The sequence below is a fragment of the Acanthopagrus latus genome, chromosome 3, assembly GCF_904848185.1.
Source record: "Acanthopagrus latus isolate v.2019 chromosome 3, fAcaLat1.1, whole genome shotgun sequence".
In the NCBI taxonomy this organism is placed as follows: Eukaryota; Metazoa; Chordata; class Actinopteri; order Spariformes; family Sparidae; genus Acanthopagrus; species Acanthopagrus latus.
In genome coordinates, this window is record NC_051041.1 from 1,329,072 (window position 1) to 1,355,680 (window position 26,609).

General features: G+C 42.3%; 4 protein-coding genes across 5 annotated transcripts in view; all 4 read left to right on the plus strand.

The window, feature by feature from the left end:
- LOC119017001 (tenascin) overlaps window positions 1-6,403 on the plus strand; it is a 29,580-nt gene extending 23,177 nt beyond the window's left edge. Inside the window, exons 9-19 of the mRNA XM_037093400.1 lie at window positions 2,045-2,167; window positions 2,279-2,422; window positions 2,879-2,998; window positions 3,114-3,263; window positions 3,381-3,523; window positions 3,678-3,810; window positions 3,891-4,042; window positions 4,139-4,235; window positions 4,352-4,507; window positions 4,614-4,777; window positions 5,041-6,403. Coding sequence (XP_036949295.1) covers window positions 2,045-2,167; window positions 2,279-2,422; window positions 2,879-2,998; window positions 3,114-3,263; window positions 3,381-3,523; window positions 3,678-3,810; window positions 3,891-4,042; window positions 4,139-4,235; window positions 4,352-4,507; window positions 4,614-4,777; window positions 5,041-5,139 — 1,481 coding nt within the window. The 3' untranslated portion in view covers window positions 5,140-6,403. The remainder of the gene's footprint in view (window positions 1-2,044; window positions 2,168-2,278; window positions 2,423-2,878; window positions 2,999-3,113; window positions 3,264-3,380; window positions 3,524-3,677; window positions 3,811-3,890; window positions 4,043-4,138; window positions 4,236-4,351; window positions 4,508-4,613; window positions 4,778-5,040) is intronic.
- A 1,016-nt stretch (window positions 6,404-7,419) lies between these two features.
- LOC119016976 (LIM/homeobox protein Lhx9-like) lies at window positions 7,420-11,957 on the plus strand. Its single transcript, XM_037093366.1, has 7 exons — window positions 7,420-7,514; window positions 8,482-8,611; window positions 8,714-8,916; window positions 9,051-9,159; window positions 9,457-9,592; window positions 10,129-10,361; window positions 10,506-11,957. The coding sequence occupies exons 2-7, from the start codon at window positions 8,489-8,491 to the stop codon at window positions 10,914-10,916; spliced, it is 1,215 nt and encodes a 404-aa protein (XP_036949261.1). The 5' UTR covers window positions 7,420-7,514; window positions 8,482-8,488; the 3' UTR covers window positions 10,917-11,957.
- A 443-nt stretch (window positions 11,958-12,400) lies between these two features.
- LOC119016979 (pyroglutamylated RFamide peptide) lies at window positions 12,401-15,311 on the plus strand. Its single transcript, XM_037093367.1, has 2 exons — window positions 12,401-12,926; window positions 13,872-15,311. Exon 2 carries the CDS (start codon window positions 13,872-13,874, stop codon window positions 14,445-14,447), a length of 576 nt encoding a protein of 191 aa, XP_036949262.1. The 5' UTR covers window positions 12,401-12,926; the 3' UTR covers window positions 14,448-15,311.
- Window positions 15,312-15,724: 413 nt separating this feature from the next.
- Window positions 15,725-26,487, plus strand: LOC119016705 (H-2 class I histocompatibility antigen, L-D alpha chain-like). Of its 2 annotated transcripts, none has more exons than XM_037092848.1 (10): window positions 15,725-15,900; window positions 19,376-19,648; window positions 19,831-20,121; window positions 20,497-20,781; window positions 20,967-21,077; window positions 21,551-21,574; window positions 22,642-22,674; window positions 23,212-23,262; window positions 24,344-24,382; window positions 24,659-26,487. In XM_037092848.1, the coding sequence occupies exons 1-10, from the start codon at window positions 15,828-15,830 to the stop codon at window positions 24,721-24,723; spliced, it is 1,245 nt and encodes a 414-aa protein (XP_036948743.1). In that variant the 5' UTR covers window positions 15,725-15,827; the 3' UTR covers window positions 24,724-26,487. The 2 variants fall into 2 exon arrangements, with proteins under 2 accessions (XP_036948743.1, XP_036948744.1); XM_037092849.1 differs by lacking the exon at window positions 15,725-15,900 and adding an exon at window positions 17,387-17,560.
- Window positions 26,488-26,609: the final 122 nt, after the last annotated feature.

The following is a 26,609-nucleotide window of genomic DNA, read 5'->3' on the forward strand; positions in this document are numbered from 1 at the left end:
ACATTAAGTACTACTGTACAATGCCACAACATTACTGTGAATGTTGTGAGGAAATCTTGCACATATCTTATATCTCCGTTTCTTGTGCTGATTTACACAAACAATCATTTGTTAATCGTCACTTGTCTTCAGTTTGCTCACCCACTAAATGCTTCCTCCATGTTCATTTCCGGAGCTCAAGCGCTGTGTTGCTCTTGCAAACTGTAAGCTTGTGATTTACAGTTTCACTTTGTGTATTTGTCATTTAATTGCTGGGTCAGTAATCACATAACCTGTTTTGTTTGTTGTCAGTTAATCTTGATGTTCAAAATGCTCATTAAGCTGTTGTGTTTTGTGTTAATGCTTTACTTGTGCGCTCATTTGTCAGCTTTCACGAGGCTGAAACACTCAAATGAAGTAGCATCAAACATTATCAACACTCGACAATTAAAACACATTTATTTGATGTCAAACCTCAGATGTGTATTGACATTGTTTCTCACATTTGTAGCAAGCTAAGTTGTGCACTAGCTAATGTATCTAGTTTACAGTGGCTTGTAGTTGCACATTACCATCAGCATCAGTTGTATTTAGCATGTTGGCTAACTTAGTTACCTGTGGTTTGTTCACTGTAGCTAACTTAAGATTCAAAGTTGTTTTTCCCAGCAATTGTAAATGCTGACAGAAAAAAAAACAGTGAAAGAGCAGCAGCAAATCCCAGACTGAGATAGCTAGCCTGGTAGCGTCTTTTTACTTTCTTGATAGAAATGGCGCCATCAAGCTCCATCACTGGCGCTGGCGACCTGCTGACTCCAACTCCTCCTATATATCGAGTTCATCTGACCGGACTAGTCAGGGTCAGTGTCGTCACTTAACTCTCAACTGTTGTTTTAGTATTTTTTTTACTTTTAGCCATTTCAATATTCCACTCACACAGCTTTATTCCACACCTGAGGAAATTGGATGCATTTGTTAGCTACTCATGGACGTATTGTCACATAATGTTCATGTCACGCAAGTTTAAGAGTGATCTGTATAAAGTATGTGTGTAGGAATCAAACTTTGATTATTCTTTACTTGCAACACACAAACTCTCAACTACAAGCCACATTAATAAATGACTTGCAGGGCTGCAGAGCAGACTGAGGACCGCTCAGTGTAGTTTTTGAGTTGATGTCAACGTGACATAACATCAGTAACATCGTAACAACACAGTTCATTCACTGCTGCTCTGGTCTTCTCTCATTCAGGGTAAGCTAACAGCCAGCTTCACTGACACCCATCACCTCTCACCCAGACCAGGGTAAGACCACGGCTGGTCTCCGTCTTCACCTTCACACCCAACTGCATCGGTGCACATTTTATTCCTTTCAGAAAGAATAACTTGGATATTTTTTTTATAATTTAACAGGTTTCACTTCTCTAGATTGACTTGATGGTAAATATTTAACTTCACAGGATCAGAATAAGAGTCTAGTATCCTTGTAATGAATGAATGAATGGACCAGACCTTTTTTTTTTTTTTTTTTTTTACAAGGAAACTAAGTTAAACAAATACATCCACAGGATAATTTCTTCACTTTTCAGCTCTTCTGACTGCGTTGTCTTAATATCCGACTGTATTTGTTCACTCGTCCTGTAAAGTTGTCCACTCTTCTTCCTTTTGTTTTTGTTCATTCCTGCCACGCTTTCGTTTTCAGGTTTGAGCGACCGGCTAACTATTAAATCTCATCCTTCTTTCCTTCGCTGCTGTCCAGGATCCATCACCTGCATCTGACTGTTATGATTAATTGACTTGTCTGTATATGATTTGTATACTGTATATATGTTTGCACTGTACATATATACACACAAACTGACTCACGGAGCACTAATATGAATAAATGATAATGTACACAGTTTTCACTCTGTCAGTTTCTCTTTCTCTTCTCTCCAATGTCTGAAATCTTCGTTTGTTGTCTTATTCCGTCAGTTTCTTCTTCTTCCTTCTTCCTCTTTTGCTGCACTTCCTTCCTCTCGTCCCGTGCTTTCACTCACCTCTCATGGTATTCTTCGTACCGTTCAGGCCCGGAGCCTCCCACCAACATCATCTTCAGCAAGGTGACAGAAAACTCTCTGACAGTGTCGTGGACCAAACCCAAGAGTCCCATCAGCGGATTCAAGGTCACCTACACCCACACGGAGGATGGTGAGAACTGATGTCCATGTTTTATTCAACATTCAGGTTTATAGTTTTATTTCAGGTGCCTTTTAAAATAGGTGGACGTGTTAGCAAGCTAACTGCTAACTGTCTCCACAGGTGAGCCGGTGTCGGTGTCCGTGGACAAAGACGACTCCACCCTCGGCCTGACGCAGCTCTCTCCCGGTTCAACATACGAGGTCAGCGTCATCTCCATCCTCGGACTGGACGAGAGCGATCCAATCAAAGACTTTGCCATGACACGTGAGTGCTGCAGTTTGTTTTATTGTTACACCACTCAGGCATGTAGCTGAAGAGCTGAATCCCTCCTGTAGTGAATAAACAAAAGAAAAATAAAGTACAGCACGGTGATCACAGGCTGAATAGAGAGATTCCATCACAAACCTAAGTGTTTTCTTCAGTGTCTCTTCTTGAGTCTTCTGTAATGTCTGTAGCAGGTGTTGAATCTGGAAACAGTCTGTGTATGTATCCTCAGAGGAGCTGGTCTTGGATCTGCTCAGCGCTCCGTGTCGTTTTTAAAATGTCTCTTTTTCCGTTCCCATCTCTGACAAACCAAACAGTCGACAAGTCAAACCATCTTTCCCTCCGTGTGAAATCTTCAGTTGATTTTTAACTCATTTGATTCTTTTAGTGTTTCACAGTTTGGTGCAGATGAAACAAAACAAATATAAATAAAGACTTTCTGTGTGTCTCTCTCAGTACCCGACCCGCCGACAGACCTGCGGGCTGTAAACGTCACGGACACCAAGGCCTTGTTGTTGTGGCGTCCAGCGTTGGCAGCCATCGATAAATACTCCATCGTTTATGGCTCCGGGACGGGTAAGATACTGATGATGTAGAGGAGTATACTTAGTTACATTACATCACTGACCCTGTGTGTGTGTGTGTGTGTGTGTGTATGTGTGTGTGTGCGTGTGTGTGTGTGTGTGTTCAGGTTCAGAGTTGAGGGTCAGTGTGTCTGGAAACGCAGCCGAGCAGCAGCTGAGCGGTCTGGAAGGATCCACCACTTACACCGTCACCATCACCAGCCAGCTGGGCAGCCGGGAGAGCTCGCCGGCCACCACCACCTTCACCACCGCCAGAGGTCAGGACACACACACACACACACACACACACACACACACACACACACACACACACACACACACACCATAAACCAGCATCATCATCATGTGTTTTCTCACCTCCTCCTCCTCTCCAGGCTCTGGGGGTGACGTCGACAGGCCCAGTGATCTCCAGGCCCGCGATGTGACACCTCGCACCGCCCTGTTGTCGTGGAAACCACCCTCAAATCCCGTGGGCAGGTACAGACTGACCTATCAGACGGAGGGGCAAGAAATGAAGGTGAGAAGTTAAAATAATTTTACCAAAAGGCTCATGAGTCCATTGACTCACATCTTTCTGTTTCTCTGATGTTTTTAACGTGTCCGCGCTCATAAGGACTCTAAACTCTCTCCGTGGACGAACATCTCTTATCTTTGTGCTTCATCCTTCACAGGAAGTGATTGTGGACGCCTCAGTAACACAGTACAACCTGACCAGACTTTACCCGGCGTCCAAGTACACGGTGCAGCTGCAGGCGGAGACGGGAGGACGATACTCTGCTGCCATCGTCACCGACTTCACCACCGGTAATGAAATCTGCTCACGTGTTGCGTTGCTGTCATGTGATTCACTGGTGAGGAGCTAAAACCCTCCTCTTCCTCTTCAGGCACCCTGAGGTTCCCCTTCCCCACAGACTGCTCTCAGGAGCTGCTCAACGGCATCCGCACATCCGGCGAGGTGGAGATCTTCCCTCAGGGGAAGCCCGGGACGTCCATCATGGTTTACTGCGACATGGAGACGGACGGAGGAGGCTGGATGGTATGAGGACATTGGCGGATCAGCGACATGTCTCCTCGGGTTAAATGGAGTATTTTCTGACTGGAGTCTGGTCTGCATTTTGTTTCCTGTCTGCAGGTGTTCCAGAGGAGGAAGGACGGCTCGGTGGATTTCTTCAGAGGCTGGAAGGATTACGTGAGAGGATTCGGCGATCTGAGTGGAGAGTTTTGGCTCGGTGAGAGAGACGCTGTCTTCTTTTGTCCTTTAAATGACACATTAAATCTCACAACAAGGTTTTAAAACGTGAATCTGAAGTAAACAGGAAGTGACGTTTGTCTCCTGCTGCTTCAGGACTCGAAATCCTCCACAACCTGACCACCATGACCAGGATGACTCTGCGTGTCGACCTGCGAGACAAAGACGAGTCAGTGTTCGCTAAGTACTCGACATTCGAGGTGGCGAAGAGGAACTACAGGCTGAGCGTGGGCGGATACAGCGGCACTGCAGGTGAGAGGATCCGACAGGTGTTACAGTCCTGGTTCCTGTAACGTCTCCTGGCAGGATTATTTAAAACCATCTGTTGCTCTCGTCTCCTCTCTCTTCATGTTTCCAGGCGACTCCCTCAGTTATCACAACAACATAGTCTTCTCCACCAGAGACCGCGACCCGGCGCCCTTCATCACCCGCTGCGCCATGTCGTACCGAGGAGGCTGGTGGTACAAGAACTGCCACGAGGCGAACCTCAACGGCCTGTACGGCATCGACGTCAAACACCAGGTAACATCGTCGGACAAACATCTTCACTGGCACTAAATCGTACTGAGGTGATCCTCCTTGACGAGCAACCACTGGACACCTCAACCTCTCCTGTAGCTGCCAGACGTTCTGTTTCAGCTGTGCTTTTATTTTGAAAGTGTAAACATGATGAGAAGGTGTTTTAGGCCAAACATGACGGCAACACTGCGAGTAAAAGTCTGACGGCACCTTTGTTTATTGTTGTATAACATCTGTGTGTGTGTGTGTGTGTGTGTGTGTCACAGGGTGTGATCTGGACCTCCTGGAAAGGGAAAGACCACTCCATCCCGTTCACTGAGATGAAGATGAGACCGGCAGCCTTCAGTCCTCCAATCAGAGGATGAGAGAGAGAGAGAAGAAGAAGATAAAGGACTGCTTAACACACACACACACACACACACACACACACACACACACAAAGACACACACACGAGAACACACACTCATAGTAACTCTCACTCGAGGAGATGAAGACGTATTGTTTCATGTGTATAGAGGTCAGTTATCAGTATGTTACTGTAGATTGTACAGTCTCTTCACCTTTTCTTTTATATTTCCTTCTTTAAAATGTGGCTCCTCCCACTTCCTCTGTATTTAAAGGGTCAGTTCACCGACAAAAAAAAGGCATATTTGCCTCTCGTCTGCCTGTGCTGATGCTTTTGGTTTGCAAATGAAGCTGCAGGGACGCAGGAAGTCAGTCACAGCTGAGAGGTTTTAATAACCAGGATCTTGTTATTAACAACAATTTAATGCAGTCTGAGAAGGTTTTTTAACAAATGCAGTAAACAGTTACCAATATAGGCCACTTCTTGGAGGAAGTCCCCAGACTCCCTTAAGAAATCGCTCAATTTTGTGAGTTGTTGCATTCAGAGAATCTTGCTGAACTTTGTGAAACTCTCACTCTGACAAATTCTTGATAACTTGGGTCGTCTTGTAAATTCGGCAAATGTTACACGATTAAAGAAGACTGTGTAAGTTTGTCCCAGCCACTCGAGTCATATGTTGCGCTCAGCACCGAAACTTCCTGCGTCCCTGGTCGCTGATATTTGCAGCATTTCAGTCAGTTTTTGTCGTCAGGTCCAAAACAGCTGCTCAGAAGTTTCTGTTTGGTTTGTTTTTTTGTTCTTTTTGATGTAAATAAATGTCATAGATAAGTGTTACACATGCAGCAGAGTGCAGAATCATTTCTACACCAAGTGTTGGTCGAACAAACGTCTCAAATGTGTGTTTTTTTTTCAGAAAATAATAAAACCTCTTGTTTATGTATTTCTGACTTCATCCTGTCGGCTGTCATTTGATTTTTGAGACGTAGAAGGAAACGTGTGACAGCAGGTGTTTCTCTGTTATTCAGTCTGTAATTTGGAGCCTTGAGACTCTGATTGAGCTCTGATTTATAGCTCGTCAGCGCCCCCTGCTGCTCACTGTCAGACACATCAGCTGCACTGTGCCCCTCAGGTAACAGGTGTGTGGTAACGTTCTCAGGAACGAGCAGGTGAGTGATGGAGAATATCATGTTGGTCCTTCTGTGTCCTCTTCTTGTAAATCTCCCCATGTTTTATTTTGCTTTTCATGTTGCTCACCTGAAAAGAATACGACAATAAAATGACTGAAAACAAAAAACTGCATTGTTGTTTTTGTTGTGTTAATAAAATACATTCAGCCTGCGGGACGTTTATTTACATAAAAAGGGCCTTAATATGAAACAAATGTGAGGATTTTTTAATATTGCTGCTTCATTAAACTGTTTGTTTGAGTTAAATCATCATTTCAAATAAGACACACAAAATAATATCAAATCTAAACAGTCAGATAAACCCTCTGGGCTACTTCCTTGTCCCCCGTCTGAAGAAAGTCCCCAGACTCCCTTTAAAAAATGCCCCATTTTATGAGTTGTTGCATTCAGAGAATCTTCCTGAACTTTATGAAACTCTCACTCTGACAAATTCCTAATAACTTGGATCTTCTTGTAAATTCGGCAAATGTTACACAATTAAAAAAAGATTGTGTGAGTTTGTCCCGGTGGTGTATAATCTAAAGTAGCTGATGTGATGTGAAGTACAAAGTCAGCCTGTGAGATGTGGTGGATGTTGTGTTGTAACTTCTGCTGTGGGTTGTATTAATTGTTGTTATATTACTAAGCAGCATTTTAATGTGTTAAATAATCAGGAGGCTCTTTGTTGTGTGTCTGAAGTGAATATTTGATCTCTTTGTTCTCAAGTGTGATTGTTCAGTGAAAGAGTCGGATGGAAGAAACCAGTTTGGTGGAGCAGTCGAGGGATCAAACCGTCTGTGCAGCCTGGGATTGATCCCAGATGTCTCTAAACACCCTTTGTGTTTCTTTTTAATTGGTCAGCGGGGAGCAGCCCCCCTCCTCCCATCTGCTCAGCAAGCGTCCAATCACATCCAGTCCTCACCTGAACTCTGAGCCACCTGGGCGTCTTGTTTACAGGTGTGAGCCGGGCGCGTCACCTGGGACAGTGAGATGCTGCGGCTGTGATTGGAGGAGAGTGAGATGGAGGCAGATCTCAGGTCAGCGCTCAGAGAGGGATACTGATCCCAAAACCACAAGACACCTGGAGAGGTGAGGGTGCCGGGCAGAGACGTCCAGGAGAAGAAAGAAACAAGGAGAACATTTTGTTTTCTGGTGAGAGCTTCTTCTGACGAGGTCGTGTTGGTTTGAAGAGTGGACGACCAATCAGGAGCCTCTTCTGCAGGACAGGTGAGCTCCGCTTCTTCTTCTTCTTCTTCTTCTTCTTCTTCTTCTTCTTCTTCTTCTTCTTCTTCTTCTGTCCACCTGGATGAAAAATACATCAAACATCAAATAAAAATCTTACTGGAAACTTGAACTCTACATTTAGGAGATCTTTTGAGCTGCAACAATGATTTAATATAATTATTCATACTGATTTTATCTATAAAATGTTTTCAAGGTGACGTCTTTAAATGTTGTGTTCTGTTTGAGATCATCTGAACCACAGAATCTTTCTGGGGGAAGATGGTTAGTGGAGAAAATCTGACACTTACGTTGAAAAATATTCATATTTGACATCATGTTTGATACCTGAGGTCACAACATTTTACATTTTTAGATTGATAAACAACAACAATAATAATAAAAACCATAACAACACTGATGGCAACAATAATGTCAATATCAATAATAATTATAACATCAAAAAGAATTACATCAGCAGCAATAAGAACAATATCAACGATAATTATAACAATAAGAACAACTGTGATTATAAAACATTGTAATAATAATAATTGTAGTAATAATATTATTAATAACAATAACAATAATAAAGACAACAATAATTGTAGTAATAATATTATCAATGACAAGTATAACAATAAGAACATTAATAATATGATAATAATAATAATAATAATGATAATAATAATAATAATAATAATGAGAAGAACAACAAACAAACAGTTGTACAATAAAAACAAAACCTCATGAAGTTTAACGGAGATGTATAGATGTTAAAAATGAATTTAATGTTTTTTTTATCTGATGATTTTTAATTTCTGTCCAAATTCGCCAAAAACCTTGAAAGTCATTGAAAGGTCCTTGTCTGTGACGTCACGTGTGTCAGTGTGGATGCTGAGTATTTATAGACTTCTTTAATGAGGCCTGTGATTAACGAGTGGACTGATAATTACCTCCTCCGCCTCCTCAGGACAATCATGATGTCGCCAGACGACCGAGCCCTCGAGGACCTGCTGTACAGCGGTGACCTTGGTGACGAGGCCAAGGGGGCGGAGCTGAGCGGCGGCCCGGCGGTGGAGGACGGTGCTGCTGTAGATAATGTGAGCATGACAGGTGGAGGAAGCTCTACTCCAGTACAAGTACTGTGAAAGTACTCCAATACAAGAGAGATGTGAGTAAATAAACCTGTGTGTCCGTGTCAGGCTCCGACAGCCGTGTCCATCCAGGAGCCAATGACGTGCGCCGGCTGTGGCGAGCAGGTGTGCGACCGCTTCTTCCTATTGGCTGCAGGCCGGCTGTGGCACAGCGCCTGCCTCCGCTGCAGCGCGTGTCAGTGCGAGCTGCAGACTCACCCGTCACTGTTCTGGAGGGACGGAAACATCTACTGCCAACAAGACTACTGCAGGTCCACAGCACCGCCATCGACCTCATGATGTCACAAAACACCAGACTGCTCCTTTAACAGAGTCCCACACGTTAAAGGGTTCCTCCAGTCAGATTTCTGTCTCTCTGACTCTCTTTCTTTCTTTCTTTCCTCAGGATGTTCGGAGGCGGTCAGTGCGCTCGCTGCTTCCAGCCAATCCCAGCGTCCGATCTGGTCATGAGGTCTGGTGAGCTGACCTTCCACCCTCACTGCTTCTCCTGCCAGGTCAGCCTTTCATCGGACACATTCATACAATTTGCTCCCCAAAATCAGCATTTACAACAAACACATGGGAGAAGTCATGTTTTCTAACACGTATTTAATGTTGTGAAAGGTTTTATCTTCACCGAAATCACGTTTTATGACGTAGATTTTGTTGCTACAGAACAAAATCAGACAGAAACTTCATCCACACGCACACAGACACACACACACCTGGTAAAGAAATACCTGTGTGTTTATGCTAGAAGCAGACATGTTTATGATGATGATGATGATGATGATGGTGGACGTGTTCTGCAGGAGTGTGACGTGAAGTTGATCCCGGGGAACCTTTACGTCATGCACGGCCACAACCTGTACTGTCAGACTCATTACCATGGCGACAGGAGCGTCCCGCTGTCACATGACCTGCAGCCCGACGCAAACCAGAGAGAAGGTGAGCGCTACGTCTTCTACGTCACTAATATTCTAGTGTCTTGGATCCCTTGTTCGTGTATCTGTTAGATTCCTTAAGTTCTTAACGGATTGAGCTGATTGTTGGAGGAACCCAAAGCAACCAGCAAGTTTCTGATTCACAGGACAGCTGCTACAACTTCTGGCCATTAGGGGGCAGATGAACTCCAGACTTCTGGCATTTCATCACTGTGTGTTCTGGGTAGTTTGTTCCTCAACACAAGTAGAAAACATGAAAAATGAGTGAGTGGTTTTACATCGGAGAAGGAATTTCTGGACACTTTCTGCCTCACTAGCAGCGTTGGGCAACATACAGAGATCTGAGTTCATTTTAACGTCCTGACGTTCAGCCGGACTGTTTTTATTATTACGTCCGTGTGTCTGGATCTGTGTGAGTGAAGTCAGTGGACAGGAACTGAGCCTCAGAACCAAAACCAGGAGCTGAAAGAGGCTAAAAAAGCTGAGGGTGTATTCGGACCTGTTAGCTAGCTAACAAACACTGCTGCGTGTGTGTGACAGCTCAAAACCAGGTCTCAGGTGAGGGGGAGGAGTCTGTCAGCAGTCCAGAGCCACGATTGGACGACAGGGTGACGGGCGGGCGGACCCGCAGACGGACCAAGCGAATCCGGACGTGTTTCCGTAGCGAGCAGCTCCGAGCGCTGGAGTCGTATTTCGCACAGAAGCACAACCCCGACGGGAAGGACTGGACCTGCCTGGCTCACAAGACCGGCCTGCCCAAGAGAGTCCTGCAGGTACAAACACAGAGGGTAACGTAGACTTCACATCATCCTGCAGTTAAAGTTTTAAGATGTAACTTTAAGAGTCAACAGAGATTTTAAAGGCTCAGCTGCGACTGTAATCTGTTTCTACACAAACAAAATGTCTGACGCTCACAGGTGTGGTTTCAAAACGCTCGGGCCAAACTGAGACGCTCGCTCACCACAGACGACTCTCAGGTCAGCTCGCCCTCCGGACCCCAGAGAGGCGTAACCGTGGCGACCGGCTCCTCATCCCCAGGCTGCTCCCCTCCTGACCAATCGCAGCCCTTCCCCACCAGCACCATCGACCAGCTGCAGCTGTCTCTGCTCACCGCCCCGCTCGGCGAGCCGCCAGCGAGTCCGGCCATCAACCAGTCGCATCCGCTGCAGCACCCCGCCTTCTTCCTGGACTACGATTCCCAGAGTGCACCGGGGTGTGCCTCCTCCTCTCTGGAGGCCTATGAGGAGTTTGGTGAGGCAGGAGGAGGAGGAGGAGGAGCGGAGGGAGAAGCTGATGCTGGCAGTTCTTTTAGACCACATTACTGCTAGTTTAGGATCCTCGCTCTGCTTCAACACTTCAGGAAGTAGCTTTTCAAAATAAGAGGATAGTTAAAGTTATAATCCTTAAGATTTGAGCTTTTAATTTGAAGCAACAGCAGCAGGAAATCAGAAGAAATGACAACACTGAGGCTGAAATCAAATTACATAATACTGGAGTTCATTCTGCATCATTTCCTCTGAAAAGTGAAGTCCCTCCCCTTCCTGTGGACCATGAGACAATTATTTCATGAGAAAAATGTACGATAGTGAACGACGAGGGAGTGATTCTGTTTTAATGACGTGATGAGTCACACGTATGTTCACGACACATCCTCAGACATAAACACCAGCGACTGGTCAGGTTCAGGAAAACATCTCGGTGCAGCTTAAAGCTTCAGTTACAAACCTGCGTAAGTTTCATACATAGTGTCTGCTACATGTACGAGAGGTCACTGAGCTACATGACGAAAGTCCTGAGCTTGTTTGAGACAACAGTCAGCCCTTCACCTCCTCCCTGTGATGACTTAATGCTCTTCATGCTACTAAAGCCACTAGAGGTCGCCACCTGACAGGAAACATAAATAAGCTGCTTTCAAATTCACCCGACATGGTCATTTTTCTGATGAGGATGCACTGGATGTTCGTGAAAACACCATTTGTCATAAAACAAATCAAATATAAGTCACTGAGTCATTTAACACCTGCTGAAACTTCATTCTGACACCATTTATTGAGATTTCCATCCTATAAAATACTTCATCCAAGTCAAAGTAACAACCGCGTAATTTCTCTCATGAGGTAAAAAGAAAGACTTCGCCTCACTGTTGTGACATCAAATCCTAATAAATCATTAAATGCAGATAAAAAAACAGCTGTTCTTAAGATTATAACTTTAAGAAATGTAACTTTCTTGTGCAGCTGAGAATGAAACGAGCTCATCGCTGTACATAGACTCCATCAGGTTTCATCAATCTGTACTGATAGATTATGAATCAATAATAGAATTAGTGGCAGCATTAGAACATCCAGACTGTGTGGGATGCAGGTGAAAGCTCAGGAAACAGGTTCCTTGTAATTTTTATAATTCCTCAAACAGATTTTGTAGATGTTTTTTCTTCCACTAGACACTGAAAACTGTGTGTTGTCTGCTGAGATCAGATGAATCTTGTCTGACTGCAGTGTGAATAAAACCTTCAGCTGTTTCCAACATTTCTGTCGCGTCACGTTTCCTCTCTGTGCACCGCAAGCCGATTGATCGATCACTCCTTTAAATGTATTCTAACATCATGAGGATCTTCAGCTCTTCTTTGTCTTCTGTGTCTTGAAAACATCACTTTCTCACACTTTTAATCACATTTTATTGTGGAGTGCTTGTGTTTCTTCACCTTCTCTCAGTTTATTGATTCCCAGATCTCAGCTGTTATAGAATAATGTTGTGATAACTAATAACCACGATACCACAGTAAGGTTGAATGTTCAGCCTGTTCCTTTAACCTTTCTGTGTGCTGATCATCCTGAATTGACCCAAAGTGGTTTGAGCCGGATGAGGCCTCGCCGATCGCTTGTCTTGTAATTGGCGACAGGTTAAGTCGTTTGTTTTTGGCCCGGAGTGACTAATGGTTTGTCAATCCCTCCCAACCAGACAGCTTGAATGACATTCTTCCAGGTGAGTCTGGTCGTCCCCAGCGAGACGACCTTCATGCCTCGCCCTGCTCGCCCTCCTCTCCGGCCGCGATGTCTCCAACCTCAGAAACATCTTAATGAATCGGCTGCCTCCTCATTTGTGAATTGCTTTCTCCATTCAAGTGGCGATAATTACTGCGACGCTCGCTGAGCTGAGCCGAGGTTTCTCAGCTGAAAGAATGAAGGTTTGTGTGCGTCAGAGCGCCGAGGGACCAATGGGTGACGGCCGCCTGTGACCCCGGGGCCGACGGGGGGGAGGACGGAGGGCAGCCCATTTTAAAAAGGTCAGAGGCGACGAAATTTAGAGAAGATTCAGCAGTTAGACGGCAACACAAGGTAAGGCGACAGGTGACGCTGGGACTTTCTCTCCGCTGGGTTTTTGTGTTTCTTATGAAGATTTTACTCCTAAGAAACTTCTGGTTAATGTGATTTTTGCAGGTTTGGACTCATCATCAGCCACACGAGAAGCTGAATTGGTTTTTAATTTGTGAAAAATGCTTCTGTTCGTTAAGCTGGACTCAGTTGTACAGAGCTTCTCTGCTGCCTCTCAGTAACCTCTCACTTCTGAGTGAAGCCTTGTTGATCACAAACTGCACTTTTACTAAAATAGCAGGAACCAGTCAGAACTTCATGAAGTTTTCCTGGTGATGATTCACTTTCCTGTTACTGAGTTTTCAGTGATTGAGAATATTGATTTCTTTCTTTCTGGGAGGGTAAAAAATACTCTAAAATGTTATTATTTGTTTTGATTATGTCTTGATTTTTTTTTTTGTTTGTTGTTGACTGTAGCAGAGGTGAAAGAAGACAACTGGAGGATTGTAACTGGATTTAAAATGCACTGGAGACTAGTGATCAGCTAATTAATCTGGATCCAAAGTCCTGAACCTGGAGGAGCAAATACATAATCCATCCAAAAAGAGAATTCAAGTTTTCTCACACTCTTGCCAAAATGCAACCTAGGGTTCTTTGTGAATGTATGAATCAAACCTTCGTGTAAAAGCATAATTATGACAAAAGAGGCACTTTAAAGATTTACCATATTTTCATTTTTGGGTGTAGCTCATTTTCTCAGTGCTACGGGCACTTTTACGATAGCATCAAAATCTCTATTTTTAAAACAGTAAGAAGTCTGGACACAACATGACACTTTGCTGGTAGCATCACCAGGGTCTCTACACATGAACACCAGCACTGACAACATTGTTTGTTAGCTATGATTTACATCAGCCAATCACTTTCTGTCTGTGGCTTTGTGTGTGAAATACATCTTTCTGTTCCTAGATGAGACCTTCTCTCCATCTCGGTGCCTCGCAGCTCACCCTCCTCTCCCTCGCCCTTCTCTGCTCCGTCCCGTGGACCGTCACGTCGTACCCACGCTCCCCTGCTGCGCTCCTGCCCACGGTGGATGTACCTGACCTGGAGTCTGTCCTGCTGCACCTCCAGGCTGCTCTGGATGACCGGAGGAACGGTTGGCTCGTCCAGCCCGACGCCCGGGCCAAGTGGCCTCGGGACCCCCAGCTGGAGCCCGGGGAGAGGGAGGAAGACGAGGAGGACGAGGAGGAGGAGGGCAGGCTCTGGGAAGACAATGTGCTGCTGAGGGCCCAGAGAGGAGACCTGGCGGCCCGACCTCTGTCGCCCTTCCCTGAGGGCCACTTTCCAGAGGGCATGCACTACCAGGAGGGAGGAGAGGGGGCGGTTGTGGGGAAGAAGAACGAAGCTCTGACCTCCATCGCTGGAGGACTCCAGGCTGTCAGCCGGGAGAAGGGAGGATTCGGTTTCCGCTTCGGGAGGAAACGATGGACTGACGGCAGAAGGATGGATGTAGGTGGGGGGAGCACAGAGGAGAGAGGAGTCTGATGGTGAAGCTGCGCGGAGGTGAATCAGTTAAGAAGCCAGATGAGGGCAGTGATACACTCAGCTATTTTTCTCAGCAACTAAGATGGCTTCAAGCAACAGGCGACGCGCGGACATGCAGAGTATTTAAATGATTCATAGCGACCAAACGTTGCTGGAAAAGTTGCCCAGTGGATCACAGCATGTGAAGAAACAAAATCACCATCACTCACATTTAAATGCATTAAAGGAACAGTTCACCTGAAAATGTAAATTCAGACAACTGAAGATGCTGTGGACTAAAAAACAACCCAAAAATAATATATCAAATGTCTCCATACAGCTCGTCCGGTGTGATCCAAGTCCCCTGAAGCCCCGAGATCACAAAGTGATTTGAAAATATTTAATGTGTGGTCAAGATGGTTCACCCTCACCATTTTTAAATCTTTTTTGGGATTGCAGGACTTCCAGAGACTTGGATTACGCTGGATGAGCTGTATGAAGCATTTTAAAAACATTTCAAAAGGAGCCTCCAAGCGTCTGGTGTTTTGTGGACTAGGAAACTTTCCATCAGCATTGAGGAGAGGAGACACGGAGTGAGTGTACCTTTTTTTTGGCCGAACTGTTCCTTTAAATCCTCCATGTTTGCCTCTCAGTCAGAAAACAACAAGAGCTGTATTTCTTAGTGACTGAACGCACAGAAAGACAGAATAAACATTCAAAACTTCTGTAAATGTTAAAGTGTCAAATCCAAAATCTGACAGTGTAAAAATGAATGTACATAAATATATATGGAGCATTTGTAAATGTGTGAATTTGTGTGCTTGAATATAAGCAGTGAATAAAGAGCTGGAGGTGCAGACTGTAACAATAAACTCTCAACACAGATTTGGGGTCGCTGGTTTGATTCTTTCATCAGACACATCACTCGACAGCACCGATGGAGGAAGTATTCAGATACTTTACTAAAGCTAAAGTGCTAATATCACGCTGTTAAAATACTCTGTTACAGGTAAAAGTCCTGCATTGAAAATGTATGTAAGAGTATATAAGTATAATCATGAAAATGTGCCTCACGCATTAAAATAAAAAATACTCAGTGCAGTAAAGTTACTGTTATGTTATAAATATCATCATCAGTATGTCATTAAGCTACTTTTTTATAATTGTATACTTATTATATATGTATTTTATATTATATGTGTTTTTGGCACAAAAAATAACAACACAATAAGGATCATAAACAAGGAAGGAGGAACTTGCGCTAACCTCCGTCGTTGTTATCTGCCTAGCAACAAGCTCTGAATTATTTGATTGGTCGGTCTTGTGGACAGCCGTTGAGCTGCACTCTTGTTTCGTCTGGAGCCTTTTAGGTCTTAAACAACGTTTTGTCGTTTTTAAACCATGGGTCGAACAACAAACTGGATTTCTTTGTTTCTGCCATTACTGTGGCTGAACTTGGTAGCGACTAGAAGAGGTAAGTTAACTGTTGTGGCTGACGTGTGAAATGTCTCGTCTCTGTTTGACAGCAGTTAGCTAGCTGTTAGCAGTTAGCCAGCCGTTAGCTAACGGCAGGTGAAAGTAATGGCTGATGTTTTTTCATTTAAACGGACGTTTTTTAGAGGACAGACTTGCAAACTGTTTCTGGCCTGTACAGTAAATATAACCTTTCAGCATTTGACCTTTTAACAGGGCCGTCCTAAGATGTTGGAAATACAGGTGCCAGGGTCCCCCCACCCCAACCAGTGAGCTCCTACTGGGATTTCAGAGTTCATTTCTAATTGAAATCTAGCTGATAAGTCTTTATTATATGTCTTTTCGCCCTCAGTTATACTTAATGTTACTGTAATATAGTTACAACATCAACTCTTCACAAAACGCAAGACTGTGTAATATTTTTGAGGATTAGTTTATCAAAAATGTATAGAGAAATCAAATTAAGTAAAGTGTGAAGGTGTCATTTTTAATTTAATTATTGCTAAAAATCTCTGCGTCAAACACAAGTTTATGTTACTTCCAGATTTTGTGCAGCAAGAGAATCTTGTATCTCATCAGAATCTAGTGATTTAATCTAATGGCCAGATGTGAAAAGCTAATGTTAGGCTATATGTGAAGAGTCATACCACACATTTACTACAGGTTTTATATAAACTGATCAATGTACAAGTTATAAAATTAGAGTTCGTCTCTGTGTTGGCTGCCATGATGGTTAATGTCCCCGACAACTGTGTGGTAACCACAGACCTTATTTCAGGTATTTAACGAAAACAACAACAACAACAACAACAAAACAATTTAAAAATTTCCTAGTCTCAGACTTTGGAGGGCCAAGACTGCTAATTGATTGTTGTTCTGACTAAAGACTACACCACTCTGTATATGTTGTGAACAAGAAGTTACCAGGGCATCAAATGTGTTTATATTAATGCTTAATCCCTTCAGATGAATGTTGTTTCCTGGTGAATATGTAAAAAGAAAAAAAACATATAGAAGCAAATTGGAAAAAATATACTCTATATTGATATTAATTGAAGTATATCATGGTATTAAAATTAATACTGAAATGTTTCAGTACGTTTGATAAGTTGCAGTCAGTCTGGTCTGTATTAACTTGTTGTCTCACTGATGGACACATGTTGAGGTGGCTGTTGTTGGTCTCACAGTTGGGACTTGACAAAGAACTCTGTCTCAACAACAAACCACAAACAAGGGGCGTTGCAGTCATGGTGCGTTCACTGACACGTGTCACGGTTAATTTTTTAGAGTGAACATTTGTACCAGTGCTCAACTATCGATTGCCATCAGAGTTGAAAGCGTCCATTGAGTTATTGTAGTGACGTACCTGTTACTATCATAAATATCAAACCTGGATTCTTCAGTAAATAGAACTTTTTCCAGTCATCGACTGTTGAATACTTTTATGTGCGACGTAAGTTACGTAATTTACGAGCAGCCCTGAATGCACCACGCAGAGCACTAGCAGCAGTTGTGTTCAGCTGGCGGACACGCAGTCAGATCACCGTCTAACAGTCGGACAAAACTCGACATTAGAGCTGAGAAAGGAGTCCCGTTCGAGGAGAAAATGAGGTTAATCGTCTTTTTCGTCGTTTTTTGGACAGCGGTGGCGGCAAGGAGGGGTAAGATACAGTTTAGACACGTTAATGTGCGTCAGATTGAAAGCGAAAGTAAGACATAAGGTTGTGACGTCTTTAAAATTAGATTTTGTGTCGAATATGTTACTGTAATGTTGTGACTGTGAACGGTTCGTGTGCTTATTGTTGGTAATGTTACAGTTATTCTAAAGGCCTGGTTCAGTGAAACCGACAAGATCGTTAGTTTAGACTCTGTAAAACATGTTGTGTTTAAAATAAATTAAATCTAAGATAATTACATATTATAGCTGAAAGTAAATGTTCAGTCTTTTCAAATGGTTGTTCAAATGTAAAATGGTGGAAACTGTGTCCTAAAGCTCAAGGAGATGTGTAATAAATTATCTTCAAATTTGTCAAATAATGTGGATAAAATTCAGGAAAGAACAGAGATGTTTAAAACATGGATAATGTACGTGTGTGTTGACTGTATCATTACCTATATTGAAAAATGAATGGTGAATTTGATGTGTTTGTAAAAATATAGTAACACTCTGAGACTTAAGACCAAGCAGCTGGAGCTGAAACTGTCCGTTTGACTTTACAGCGACGTACAGAGTGCAAACGACTGCAGACATGTTTGAGTGTTCCTTAAGATCTTTGGCTCGACATGTGATTTCCTGCCTTCACTGAGGTGGACAGACAACATATCTGAGATGTCTCTGAGGCATCGGCTCACAAACAAGCCAGACAAAGTTACTTCCTTGTTCTGTTACTAGAGCTTGGCACTGATATGAAACATTTAATTGCCAATCACCAGCCTGTGTTCTATCATTACATCAATACCTTTGGCATAACTGCACTGCAACGTCTTGGTGCTTATTGGCAGATATATGGTGATACTGATGGAAAGCCTGAAAAGATTAAAGGGGCAGTGTGTGGTTTTGGAGAAGAAATTCAAAATGATAATTGTAATATTTACAGTATTAATGAGGTAATTTTACAAACTCATTACAGTAAGTGAATAAACAAGCTGTTCTCAGAGGAAAATAAGGTCGCTAGAACACTGTTTGAAGCTAGAAAGGTGGCATGGTCCGCCACTTGTAAACAAAGTAGAACAGTATGAAACTGTGATGTCCTTCAGGTCAGTTTTTTTTAGAGTGTTTGTCAGTCGCTGATGATCTGTCTCTTCTGATAAACATTTCTTCCCCAAAGCTACAGAGTGCTGCTGTAAACTCTCTCTCTGAACTCACATGGTGTTACAGGAAATACAACCTGAAACATACTTCCGTTGTAGTTTATACTGCGGCCTGCACAGACTGTGTGAAACGTTTCACTTGTGCTTCAGCTCGTAGCCACGGCCGAGTTGTTTCACGTTTCTGTTTTACTGCAGTCGTCGTTTATGAACGTCTGAGCTGATGCAGCTTTGGTGAGGCACTGATGGAGAACTGAAGCTGCTGATTAGTCCTAAAACAATGTTCGATTATTTTAGCTAGTCAATTAAGATGATTTATATGACAGTAAACTTATGATCATTGATCTTTGATTGTGAATCTGGGCAAAATCTAGCAGCCCTGTTGGGTCTCAAAGCCAGAGTTCTTACTATTTGTTGATTTCAGCTCAGCCTTCAACAAGAGCAGCTACATCTCTTTATTTTTCTCAATTAATTGTATAATGACAGGAAAAAATTATATTGACTCTTGAACAATGTAAGAGTCTAGACTGAACCCAAAGCCAGAGTTCTCGATCTGTTCATTTCAAAAATAAATGCCAAACACATCTCCACTGGTCTGCCAGAGCTTTAATATGTCAGATCTAATGGTTCTTATTGGTCTGATAAATATCTGTCTGTGTGACTTTCAGAGACACATTCCCTCCATTACATCTACACCGCCCTCTCGAAAGATCTCACTCTCCCAGGCATCCACAAGTTCACTGCCATGGGTATGCTGGACAACAGGATGATTGACTACTTTGACAGTGAAAATAAAGAGAAAGTTCCCAAACAGCCCTGGATGAAGGATCGACTGGAAGCAGAATACTGGGTCAAAGGCACACAGTCCCGCCAGAGCAAGCAGCAGTGGTTCGAAGTCAACATCAACATCCTGAGGGATCGTATGAGACAGAATGACACAGGTCAGATCCATGAAACGTGAAGGACAGAACTGTGTAGATGTTTTTTTATATGTTACTCAATGACTCCGACACAGGCTGGAAACTTCAACTACAGAGGGATACTTCCTTCAGATTTATCTCAGCTCACTGTCTTGTTTTTTGTCCTTTATTTCACCACCCTGGTCTTTCTTCTCTGGTTACAGATCTCCATGTTCTTCAGTGGATGCATGGCTGTGAGGGCAAAATGCAGGAAGACGGCACAATGAAGTTCTACCGTGGCATGGATAGATACAACTACGACGGGGCCGACTTCCTGTCATTTGACGACGCTCACTCAGTCTGGGTCGCCCCAATCCAAGCAGCAGAAGAGACCAAGAGGAAGTGGGATGAGGTCCCAGTCCTGAAGGATTACACCAAAGGCTACCTGGAGAATGAGTGTATGCAGTGGCTGAACAAGTTCTGGAGTTATGGGATGAATCAGCTCAAAACAGCCTGTATGTATTACTGAAGGCCTTTTCTGTGTTTTAAATGTCATTTATAAAAGAGTTAATAATAGTATATTATAACCATTATCAAATCTGAATAATGTTCCCTCAAAATGACTTCACAGAAACTCTACAGTATCAGTCAAATTAATCTGACGACAAATCGACAAATTGGAGCTGGTTCCTTGTGTACATATGAACCAAGATCTTTAATGTAAACAGTCAAAAAGAGCTGAAGTGATAAAAGGAAGTGTGTGTCACAGCAGTGTTTAATATTTGTCAGTTTGTGTTTGTAGTCATTGTAGCGATCGATTGTCTTTAAATCGCCGGTATAAACACAATCGTGTGTTTGGTCAAATACTAAGCTACTGATTGTGTCTCCAGCTCCACCTGAGGTGTACGTGTTTGCACGAGACACCAACGTCGAGTCAAACATCCGTTTGACGTGCCTGGCAACAGGTTTCTACCCCCAAGACATCATCATGTGGATCAAAAGGGACGGCCGCAAACTGTATAGAGAGGACGGACTGCAGAGCTCGGGCGTTCGACCGAATGAAGACGACACGTTCCAGAGACGAGACAGTGTGGAGATCTTAAGGCAGGACAAGTCCAAATACACCTGTGAGGTCATTCATGAGGCATCCAGTGTGTATGTGACGAAGGAGTGGGGTAAGAATCTGTTTCTTGTTTTTACTTGTTTCTCATTTTGTTTTTAGTTTTCACAGTTTGGCAGAAAGCTGCTTGTGACATTTTATGTCATCACATTTTAGATTTACTCCTCAGCATCTACATTTTCATTCCAAACATCAACTTGAATATTTAACTAACACAAAGATCTTTTTTCTGTGTTTTAGAAAACTCAGGTTCTGGCTCAGGAGTAGCCATTGGTGGGGCAGTCGGAGGGATCCTGGTCCTGGTCCTGGTCGCTGTGGTGCTGGTGGTCTTAAAAAAGAAAGGCATCATTGGTAAGTGAAATATATTTACATTGGCTTCTCCTGACAACAAACAGAGCAGTGCAGTGGAAGTGAAAGTTCTCTGATTAATGAACGGCTGCATGTCCCTTTAGAAATCACTTATTAATGAGAATTCAGCTTCATAGAAACATTTTATCAACATGTCGACATCAAAATCATTGATATGTAATAACAAACTTCCCAGATGAGTGATTCTATGCTGCAGTGTTCAATGAGGTGCGTTTACACCAATTACAGATCACCTGATGATTCAGTGTGGTGGTTGTTTATCAGGTGCAAAGGTGTGTTATTATTTTATGATGGACTTGATGAGGTGTCCAGAGGTCACACTGCACAACAGTCCTGTTAATTATTAAGAGACAGATGTGTTTCTGTTCACTGAAGTCAAAAATCCCTGAGATTAAAACTCTAAATCACTTCATCCATCATCAGTCACACGTGTTAACATTGTGTTTCTTTTACAGGAGGTGGAAGTAATGGATCCCAAGGTAACTACTTTATTTCTCTTAAAGTCAACTGTCAGTCCTCCCTGTCCAGCTGATCCTGTCCTGAGGTGTTGTTTGAATTCTCACACCTGGATTGTCAGAATATACTGAATTACTGAAACAGGACTCCAACAAATCTGTTAAAGAATTAGAATCTCTCCTCTCAGCAGAGCCGTTAACAGAACATTCAGGTAGCAGCAGGTTAGTCAGTGGATTTTTGACTTTCACCTGTTTTAATGATGCTCATATCAGCTGCCGTTGATTAACTGAGTGAGTCACATGATGACAAAACAGAAAGAGACTTGGGAGGCTGTTTTCCAGCTGGAAGTTCACTGAAGACTCGTTTGGGAGGGCTGACCTCATTAAATGTGGGGATTTTATATTTTATCCAAGTCTGAAAGACATGTAAATTAAAGTTTTTAGCTTGAAATCCAGTCACGTAAAAAGAATTAGCTGATGGCTCTCTCTGTCAGGGACAGATGCTTTTTTTAGTGTTTAAATGTGAAGAACAGTCAGTAGGACAGACAGGATGACAGCCACTTTTTCACATGTTCAGTATTTTTACCTCATATAAGTTGTCAAAGACACGACCTGCGACCACATTACTGTTGTTCGGTCCTGTAACGTTGCTTTGTGAGTTAGAGACATTTTGAGACATTTTTCTTTTGTTTGATGAGTGAAGGATCTGTTTAACTGTCAAACTGAACATCATCAGACCGTCACACTCCGGTCCACTCTGAAGTCTCACCTCTGTTACAACCTCTGCTGGAGGATCAGAAGCAGAACCAAACTGTCCCTGTTCCACCTCTGTAGCTTTCATACAGACAAAAGGTGGAACAACACCATATATTATAAGTGTGAATGTGGCCTGTGTTTGTTCCACTCTGCCGCTTCATCACTTCCTCTGTTTTCTTCTTCTCAGTATTTTCATCAGCTGATTTAATAATTGTGAACAACAGTCTTTTTCTTTGCCTTCATCCTGCTCAGGCTGGATAGTAACTTCACATAGACTTTAACAATGTTATCTGAATGGATCAAAATAATTTGTGTGAGTTTGTCTTTCTTAACAGGTAACACACCTGATGTTCAACGTCCGCTGAATGGTAAGTGTTTTATTTCTCCTCTGTCTTAACTCTGAACATTTCTATAGTCACTGTGCTGATGATTAATATCGTTCATGTAATATGTTACAACTCTGGTTGAGATGGAGGATTTGTTCCACTGTTTAATGTGATGCCTCAAACAGTCTGAAGCACTGAAAACAGATTGAGCACTCTGTAGAGAATAAATGTAAATGAGAAGAGAAAATCTTCATTACATTTAAATTTAGTGCATTTAGCAGACGCTTTAGTCCAAAGTCACTTACAATAAATACATTAGTCACAAAAAGAAATAACAACATACCACCATTGATAAAGTAACAGTCTTCACTGACTGATTTTTTTCTGCCTAAACAAACTAAATGAACAAACTTTCTTTGTCTTCATGACTGAATAAACAAACTGACCTGAGAAGGTTTGTTTTATTACCTCACTGATATTGTAAATATTAAAATTCTGACATTGAATTTCTTCTCTAAAACTACAGAGTGCCACTTTAACATCATGGGTTCCTAATATTGTGTGTTTGTGTGTGTGTAGGAAACAGCAACGGTCCAACAACTGTAGCAGCAGATAACACGAGTGACAAGGGTAAGTGTTCCATGAGCTACAAGCAGGAGGTGACAGTGAGGAGGAGCTGCAGTCACTGAGAGTTCCAGGAATGTTTTCTTTAGTTCACATTTCTATTAATTTGTCAAAAGATTCATGCTTTGATTTAGATTAAAAATCATATTTAGGTGGCTGGTATCTATGATATTATTGTTGAGGATTTAAAGGTTGTGTAGGAGTAAAAGTGATTAAGTGTTATTCAGTTTAATGTCACTGTTTTTTCTGAGCAGCAGCTTCTTTTGTTCTGATTGTTTCCAATAAGGAGCGAGTGTCCGTGGTGTCATGTGGCCACATGCAGAAAACCAGCTGTGTTCAGAGTTTATTTTCAGAGCAATCTGCTTTTTTAGTGCGGCTGCTTCGAGCGCCTCTGGTTAAAAATCCAACAATTTTTCTGAAAAATGCTGGTGACGTCACCACTGCTTTATTTTTTTGGACAACAATCCACCAATTCAGTCGGTCGGGACTCGTCATACTGGTTGACTGGTTCAACATGTGAACCTTCCAAGTACCAGTTTGGTTCACCACAGACATGAGAGCCTCTGTAGCCACATCATTCATTCACTCCTCCGAGCATTGTTAGGAACAACGATGGTGGACTTCATCGACTCTTTACTGGTGTTGCTTCTGGTTTAGACTGAACACACTGGCATCCAAACACGACTGGTTACTAGTTAAAATCTTTTGTTTATTAAGTGTTTTTGGTCGCTCCATGGTCACGATGACCCCGTCCCCAGCCCCTGACGTAAGCAGTTCTTTGTTCAAGACCAGGAAAGTGTTGGTGCTGCTCCGGTTCTGTGGCTGTTGAAACACAAAGAACTGGTTCCAGAGTGGACACCAGCACCGAACCAGCACCTGAGCTGCCTCGGCTGAAAAGAGTTTGTGTGCATTTCTGGTGTTCCTCTGCAGAAGCAGCTCCTGATCTCTAACAGCACGTTTTATCTTCAGGGTCCAGTGAATGAAAAGATTAACAGAGCAGTTGAGCCCAGAAATCACAGATAGAATATTTACATTTTTCTACACACACACATCATACTTATCTAAATTAATTATCTTTTCTTCTCAGGGTCTCAGGGTTCTGGAAGCAGTGACTCCGGTGTGTCCAGTAAGTATCTTTATGGAAAAGACTTTTGTAAATCTTTTTGAATTCTTTCAGTGGTTGTTGAACCAGATCTGAAACAATTTATTGCATGTTTTTCTTTTGTAACCTGGGATTTATAAGAAAATATACCAGTTACAATTTTACTGACTGTGTTTGTATTTCTTCCAAGTCTTTTGTATCACCACGAATACAAACTGCAAAGAAAATAGAGAAGATTGATTACTTGCATTTTTAGCGTCCACTGTATATCAAGAATAACACTTGTGTTCATCTCTGCAGTCAGTATTGGACAAGACGGACGAACCTCGAGCCCCGAGGCCGCCAATCTCCTGCCGCAGGTCTGAAGAGTCTGTAGATGATTGTCATCAGAGTGAGACTCTCTGAATTTTACCAAGATCCCAACTGGGTTCATTTGAGATAGAAATTTAAAGGGATTTTGAAAATCAACACAAACACAGAACACAAAGCTCAAAAATGTCTCAACGTCCACTTCAGAATCTATTTTTTCAAAGGTCACTGTAAAATTCTGTCAAACTCTAACATATTGTATGACATTTTCCCCCAAATGTGCCGACATTATTTAATCTGTTTGTTGATATGATTGTAATAATGACAGTCCGTCTTTTCCATCGCTGCATCCGAAGTGTCAGAAGTCATTAGATGATGATTCTTATTGTATCGTGTGACGTGAGCCAGCCTGGTTTTTATGCGTGCAGGTTTTAAGTCTAGTTGATGCGGTCGCAGAACACTGTTTATTTATGTCATTGTAAAGGACAGTTCAGAGAAAAGAGACAGACCAAGCTAATGGGCCCTCCAGAGCAGCGTTTTTTAACCTTTATCGTGCTGTCGCCTTTCTTTTTCAGTCTTCTTCCTCTTCAAAAAACAAACTCAAACCAAATGCTGGAAAAGCAAAATTCCAGGATTCAGGAAAAGTGATTAAAAATTCAGACGTTTGTGCTTTAAAGAGAGAAATCAGAAAATGATTGGTTGGTGTAGAGATCTTTAATGTTGGCTTCACTCCGAGCATAAAACTGGATCTATACAAAAGGAGCTTTTGGTGGAAATGTTTGTACCAACTTTAAAACAGTCGTTCAAATTTCACTTCAGTTGATGACATCTTGATTATAGATGAGAGGAGCAAAAGAAGAAGAGTGAAAATGAAACGTGCGCTTGTTGTGTTTCAGTCAGGATGGACGTGACTGTTTATGCACCAGCTGATACCAGTAAGATTATTTTCCCATTTTTGTATCTAAACAATCATTTTCTGACCTGTTGATGCAGAACTGAGAGTAAGAAAGGCTCAGATGTTGTGAGGAAAGATGGATGATTCAATATTTCTTTGCTCTTGTTCCTGGTTGATCACAAACCAACTTCTAAGTCACTTTATCAGGGTTTGTAAATAGTTTGCGGTAGTCTGGCTTCATATTATCGGCTCTATGTATCAGCTTTACCTTCACTGATAACCACTGATGTATATTTTCTAATATCAGCCGATAAATATAGTGCATCAGAAGAATTTTCATTTTGCGTAAGAATCCTTAACAGAAGTCTGACAAAAAGATGGAATCAAAAGAACAGAAACAAACGTGTCAAAAGAATAATTGTTCATACAAAATCAAGATTAAATTGGAAGTTTGAAGAGCAGAATTGATGCTTTGATACTCGTTCTCAAGCTCATCTGCACTTATCACTTATTACTAATTACTAGCTGCGTCAAAACAGGGAAACATTTGGAAAGAAGCTTTTACAGATTGCAGTCGTGTAGAATGACTGACGAGATCTGTAGTAAACACTGGAATCATGAAGCAGCAGTGAGCGAGTGACACGTTTGTTTCCGATATCATGGATTGTAGACTGTAGTGACAAATATCTGATATTTGAAGCTTCTGTCCAAAAAGTTAGAATTAGTCTAAGTAATTAATTTTCCTGGGAATCAATGTGCCAATTTATGGATGATAAAGTAATGCTGATATTTTTGTTCCTGTTTGTTCTTTTTGTTTTCACCTGTCAGTCTTTTGACTGTTCTTGTCTTTTTTTGAGTGATTTTATTTGAATTGTGTGAAATCAATAATGCACTTGTTCAATAAATAAAGCAAAATATTCCGAAATGTTGTTGGATTGAAGTGTTTGAGAAGAGATTCACCAGCTCTGAGAGAAAGAAATCTGACTGTGGTGACAGATTTTAGCCCAACTGGTCCTTTTAAAGGTCCAATAAAAACTGTAAAATGCA

Excerpts from the sequence above, each read along its gene's own strand:
- LOC119016976 (XM_037093366.1), top strand. The coding sequence starts at position 8,489 with ATGATGTCGCCAGACGACCGAGCCCTCGAGGACCTGCTGTACAGCGGT. Across the intron at positions 9,160-9,456 it reads CTCACTGCTTCTCCTGCCAG|GAGTGTGACGTGAAGTTGAT; the intron begins GTCAGCCTTTCA and ends CGTGTTCTGCAG. Across the intron at positions 10,362-10,505 it reads TGCCCAAGAGAGTCCTGCAG|GTGTGGTTTCAAAACGCTCG; the intron begins GTACAAACACAG and ends TGACGCTCACAG.
- LOC119016979 (XM_037093367.1), top strand. The coding sequence starts at position 13,872 with ATGAGACCTTCTCTCCATCTCGGTGCCTCGCAGCTCACCCTCCTCTCC.
- LOC119016705 (XM_037092848.1), top strand. The coding sequence starts at position 15,828 with ATGGGTCGAACAACAAACTGGATTTCTTTGTTTCTGCCATTACTGTGG. Across the intron at positions 15,901-19,375 it reads CTTGGTAGCGACTAGAAGAG|AGACACATTCCCTCCATTAC; the intron begins GTAAGTTAACTG and ends TGTGACTTTCAG. Across the intron at positions 21,575-22,641 it reads TGGAAGTAATGGATCCCAAG|GTAACACACCTGATGTTCAA; the intron begins GTAACTACTTTA and ends CTTTCTTAACAG.